The following is a 6000-nucleotide window of genomic DNA, read 5'->3' as shown; positions in this document are numbered from 1 at the left end:
GGACACTGCTTTTAAGCAAGCAAAATGCCAATGTTCCCAATGTAGAGTGATGAAGGTAGGTAGGTGGGTGGGTGGGAAGAGTAACCTAAACATATTGATTCACTGTTACAGGTTAACCTTCCCAAAGGAGTTCTGTTTCAAGCCCAGAAACAGATTCATTTTGTTAACATGCTCAGAGGGAGGTAGGGACTAAAGGTGCAGAAGGGTCGCCAAACTCAACTGAGAGGCATACAGCAGCCCTCTCAAGAACTGGGGAGATTTCCTGGTGTCTCAGCCAAATTTCTCCCAGCCTGTATACATACCTCACATTTCTCCTGAAAACAGGCCACAGATCTAGTTGGACTAACCTGCTCAACAAAGTAAGCGTGAAAACCACCACCCACAAGATGAGCATTTTGTTTTTACCAAGTTCTATATCAAACCATTTTTGTGTGTGTGTGTGTGTGTGTGTGTGTGTGTGTGTGTGTGTGTGCGCGTGTGTGCGCATGTGTGTGTGTGCGTGCGCATGTGTGTGTGCACGCGCGTGCATGTGTGTGTGTGTGTGCACGCGCGTGCATGTGTGTGTGTGTGTGCACGCGCGTGCATGTGTGTGTGTGTGTGTGTGTGCACGCGCGCGCATGTGTGTGTGTGTGTGTGCGCGCGCGCGTGTGCATGTGTGTGCGCACGTGCATGTGTGTGCGTGCGCACATGTGCGTGTGCGCGCATGTGTGTGTGTGTGCGCGCGCATGTGTGTGTGTGTGTGGGTGTGCGCGCATGTGTGTGTGTGCGCGCGCATGTGTGTGTCTGTCTCTGTGTGCCTTTGTCTGTGTCTTAGGGGGCGGTACCAGTCTTCATGAAGGGGGGAAAAAAAGTTTTACATGATGGAGAACAACAGTTGTGATATTGTATTTGCATCTGAAATGTCCTTGAATAAATAAAGTTACCAAAAGCAGCAGAGCTAACAATGAAGGATAAGATCTAGAAGAATACTGAAACTGAAAACTTCCCCCCATCTACTGATTTACCTCTGTCATGCATCTCCTGTATACCAAAGTTATAAACCTTCTAGATACACCAGTCTGGAGCAGGCAGCCTAAATAGAAACAGTCCTATACCATGCTCTCTCTCTGTCATATGCTATTACCCTCTGTCCTCCTGTACAAAATCTTCCATTCCCTCCTACATAATTTTATAGTATACTTTAATCTCTCTCTTGTAACTCTTTACAAATCTATAGAATACTAAAATCTTCCTTCCTATATAATTTTATAACTAACTTCATTATGTATCTTGAACTCCTTGCAAACCCTTCTTTACTGACATGAAAGAACACTAAACTGTACAAAAAATGTTTCCCTTCTGCAATATCAATCCATTTACTTCCGCAAGATTTTACAGCTGGAACAACTGTATAGACTTATAATTGTTTATGTAAATACTTTACTGTGTATACCTGTCTTATAATTATGTTTGTTGTTTCATGAGAAATGTAACTATTGTTTTTCTGAGAACAGTCTGAACTTGTTAATATAAATGTACTGTAGTGGAGCTTTTCTCCCCAGGCCTCTGCTGTAAATGGGTTCTGCCCAGTCTGATTTTCCTGGTCAACAAACACAAATGAATAATAAATACATAAGTAAAGCATGTTTGCTGACATACCTTTAGCTCCTTTACATCTATGGTTCCTGACCCATCAGTATCAAACAAGTCAAAAGCTTCACGAATTTCCTGCTTTTGTTCCTCGGTTAGCTCAGGTTTTGGTCCAAGCTTCTTACGCTGAGCAACACCCAAAGCAGGTTTTCTGAAGTTTGAAGCCTGTTAAAGAAATGAAAGACATACTAAATAGAAGCAAAAACACATACAGAGTTCCAATGAAAATAACCAATAATGATTCTTCAGACCTTAGAAACATAGTTGTAATATGCATGTTCAGAGAAGAATATATCTGTATTCAGTTGCATCTTTTTCAGTTAGAAATTTAAAGTGAATGCCTGCATCCATCTTAAGCTTTCAAATAGTCATGCCAGATACAGAAAATGTGCTGGTAACCTTACATTCTACTTGTTATTTGGATAAGTGCCAGCTTTCTCCCAGTAAAAAACACAAAGCCTACAGAAAGAGTCTGATATTTTAGAATCAGTTTTATTATATATTTCATTAACTTTGTTACCCTGTTCTCTTTCACCACCACAGGACTGCTGCTACTATGCCTCAAATCTCTATAGTACTGAGAGTATGGGACTGATAAGACTACTGTACAGCTAAAATGTTATCACGCCAATGTAACTGTCAGTCCAGGCAATCCGCTGAAGTTGTTTCAAGTTTGGGTGTGTCAAACAACCCCTGTCTTGTACAAGTCCTGTCTGTATAAGGAAGCTTGTGGTTAATTGCCCCTGGCCATTTGCAACAGAAGGGAGACCATTGCCAAAAAGGAGCGAGACATTGATTTATATGAGAATAACAGAGTATACATCTGGCCCAAGGATAGAATAGTCAAGGAGAAGGGAAATGTTCAGAATGTTAGAAGTAGAGGCAGTACATTTGAAGGGGAGTCAAATTTTCAAGGGGGAAGATTTTTTCCAGCACCGAAACAGAAGCACAGGAACTAGAGATACACAGGCCTCAGAAAGGCCTTGACCACACAAGCAAGTGCATTTATCAGGACTCCATACACAATATTTTTATAGGAAAGAAAGATATCAATGGTCGGATATATATCCAAGAAAGAAAGTTAGACAAGGGTGAAAGGGAAGTCAGTACTCACTCACATCCGCATCACTGTAATGAGATTAATTTAATAACAGAGATTTTGATGATCACCCATCCCTCTACTATTTTTAATTTGAATACTGAAATCATCACAAATGCACACCTATTACACAGTGAGGGAGAAGTAGAATGTGAATGCAATGGGACTAACATAGCAGGATATGAAGTAAGAAATATTTTACACACTCATAATGGTTTCAATGTTTACAACTATACAGATTATGAAATTGGCTATGAATTTTTCTCATTGTTCAGTAAAGGGATGAAGTATATACCCACTTATTCCTTCAATTTGGTTGATACTATCAAGGAAATAAAATTATATTGTAGAAGGTTAAACCTGGCACTACAATTTGGACAAACAGATGAAATGGGCGAACAAGGGACACAAAATAATTTAAAAAGAAAAAGTTCATATATCCCAGTCTCTAACATACAAGTTGCCAATTTTGAAAAAATGGCATGCAAAGAGATATATTGGTTATATAAGAATATTAATGGATGTGATGGTGATAAGAATATAATGAATGACAATCTTACAAAAAAAGAACGTAAATGTTTAGCTTCACTTATTAGCAATAAAGATATTAGAATTATGAAGCCAGACAAAGGTGGAGGTATAGTTATATACAATAGTTTTGATTATAATGTTCAGATATTCAATATATTACATTCATCAGGCAACTATGAAGCTATTTCTTTAAATCAAGTGAATATAGGTTACAAAAGAATAGATTTAGTTATTGAAGAATATCTGATAGATAATAGAATCACGAAAGAGATTTATGAATTAAAATTTCCCATTGTGGCTAATATTATAGGTATACCTAAAGTTCACAAGAGTATGGAAAGCCCCCCGTTCAGACCCATTATATCTGGATCTAGGTCCAAGACATACAATATAGGTGTGACAATTGATAGATGGACTAAACATGTATATGACAATATTCCACACCTTATAAAGGACTCTTGGAATTTTTTAAGCAAATTAACATGTGATATTTGGAAAGAAGGGTTGATTTTTTTGACAGTTGATGTTATTGATTTATTCTCATGTATACCTAAAGATATAGGTTTAGAATATTTTTGTAATAGCTTGAGAAAAGTTTCAAAATTAACTTGGGAAAAGATCAATTTAATTACGGACATGATGAGTTTAGTTATAGAACACAATTATATCCAATTCCAAGGTGAATTCTTTAGACAGAATAGAGGTGTTGCCATGGGGGCCTCTTGTGCCCCAATTTTTGCAAATTTGGTTATGTTAGAGTGGGAGTCCAAATATGTATTCCAAAGTGAATTTAACCAATATATAGCACTTTATGTCAGATATTTAGATGATTTATTTATTTTATGGAATGGCACACAAACAAATCAAGTTATTCATTAAATATACAACGGGACAACTGAATTCTTGAAATTCACTCATAACATCAATTATGAAGGTATTGAATACCTGGACACATATATATGTCATACTAGAAATGGGTTTGCATCAAAAATATACAGGAAAACTACTTTCTCTAATGACTATATAGAGTTCAGTAGTTGCCATCCCCCTCATATTTTTAAGAATGTTGTCAAAGGACAATGCATTCGGGCGGCACGTATGTCTTCTAGCAAAGAATCTATGGAAGAAGAAATAGATTTAATAATTTAACATGTTTAAAAGTAGAGGATATCCCATATCAATGTTAAGAGATGTCACAGGTTATGTGAGACAACAATGGGGGAACAAATATTTACCACTGTTGGGTATGTCAAAGGAAAGAGATATAAACATGGGAAGAAAAGAAACTATATCAGGACCATTCAAAAGAGTGTGCGTTATTATGTACACACCATACGCCAACCAAGTGGAAGAGATATTGAATAGACATTGGGATTTGATTACCATAATAGATAGCATAGGTATCATATTAGGCAAACATCCCATTTGTGTATACAAAACAGCTCGAAATATTAAGAAGTTACTTAAGAAGACAATACATACAGTAAAATACAAATCAGTTATAAAGGGATCTTCAAGATGTGGCTCTTGTAACCTATGTAAATATATAAATGAAGAGGTGCGATTTAAGTTGGATAACATCAATAAGACATATATAAAAAGTAAGGCAGGGAATTGCAATACTAGACAAGTGGTATACCTTGCTAAATGTGTCGAATGCCCAGCATTTTACATAGGTAAGACTGAGCAGAATTTTAAAAAAAGAATATATGAACATTATTATAAAATTCAGATTAAAGATACAAAGAATGCCTTGTCCAAGCACATTATCAGCAAAGGGAACCAACATTATTTTAAATTCACTATTTTAGAACATGTTGAAAGCAGTGTTTGTGGGGGTAATTGGAAAGTATATTTAGCCATGATGGAAAGCAAGTGGCAGATATTTACAGATGCAACCAGTCTTCCAGGCATAAATGAAAGTATTAGTATCAAACCTTTCCTCATACTTGATTAATCAAGTTGGGGTTTTAACATACAGCACAGTTGGGTGCATATATATTATATTATACATATTTCATCAATTGTCACCTAGACATTCCATTCTAGATGATTATAGAAGTGTATTCATATACTTCAGTTAATAACAACATTAATTATTTTAGGAAATGTTTTTATGTATTATTGAATGTGGATTTTTTTAGAGCATAGTAAGTCAATATGTGTATACATCAGACATAATTTTCAACATTTTTAATATATTTTTAACATATTTTTAACACATCTATATACTACAAAATATCTTTATTATATATATATTATATACAGCATAAGATCAATTAATGCCTAACTAATGGATTATAGGTTTTTATAACTCAAATGTGTAAGACTAATAGTTAATATACAAGTTATGTATTAGTATGTAAGTGAGGCATCGATGAATGTCTCTTTAAGGCAGCAATGGAATCTTTTTGAATTTTGGCACCAAATTGTCTTTATAATGAAAGCTGGTGATTAAATATTTTGGTTCTGAGGAAGTCTGTATATAAAACAGATGAAAGCGCTAAACCTGTAGAAGCACCTTTGTGGATTTGTGTCATTAAACGTGTTTTTGTACTGTTCGAGCTGCACCGTTTTTGTGTATACTGCACAAGGAATTGGATTTTATCTGTAGAATCTATACAAAGGGTATGAACTGCCCCCCCCCTTTTGTTAATGTATTGCCTGTGATCCCTTGTAGCAGTCCAGGAGACCAGAGATGACTGACACAGTTGAGAGTATTTATTAGTGCCAATATCGCT

General features: G+C 36.0%; 1 protein-coding gene across 1 annotated transcript in view; it reads right to left on the bottom strand.

Moving 5' to 3' along the window:
* The window catches only part of LOC122793550 (caltractin), a 276068-nt gene that overhangs the window by 208788 nt on the left and 61280 nt on the right, over positions 1-6000 (bottom strand). Inside the window, exon 2 of the mRNA XM_044061698.1 lies at positions 1639-1794. Within this exon, the coding sequence (XP_043917633.1) occupies positions 1639-1794 (156 nt within the window). The remainder of the gene's footprint in view (positions 1-1638; positions 1795-6000) is intronic.

Source organism: Protopterus annectens, chromosome 2.part0 (genome assembly GCF_019279795.1).
Source record: "Protopterus annectens isolate FY-2018-M chromosome 2.part0, PAN1.0, whole genome shotgun sequence".
NCBI classification, from domain to species: domain Eukaryota; kingdom Metazoa; phylum Chordata; order Ceratodontiformes; family Protopteridae; genus Protopterus; species Protopterus annectens.
This window is presented reverse-complemented; position numbering and strand designations above follow the sequence as displayed.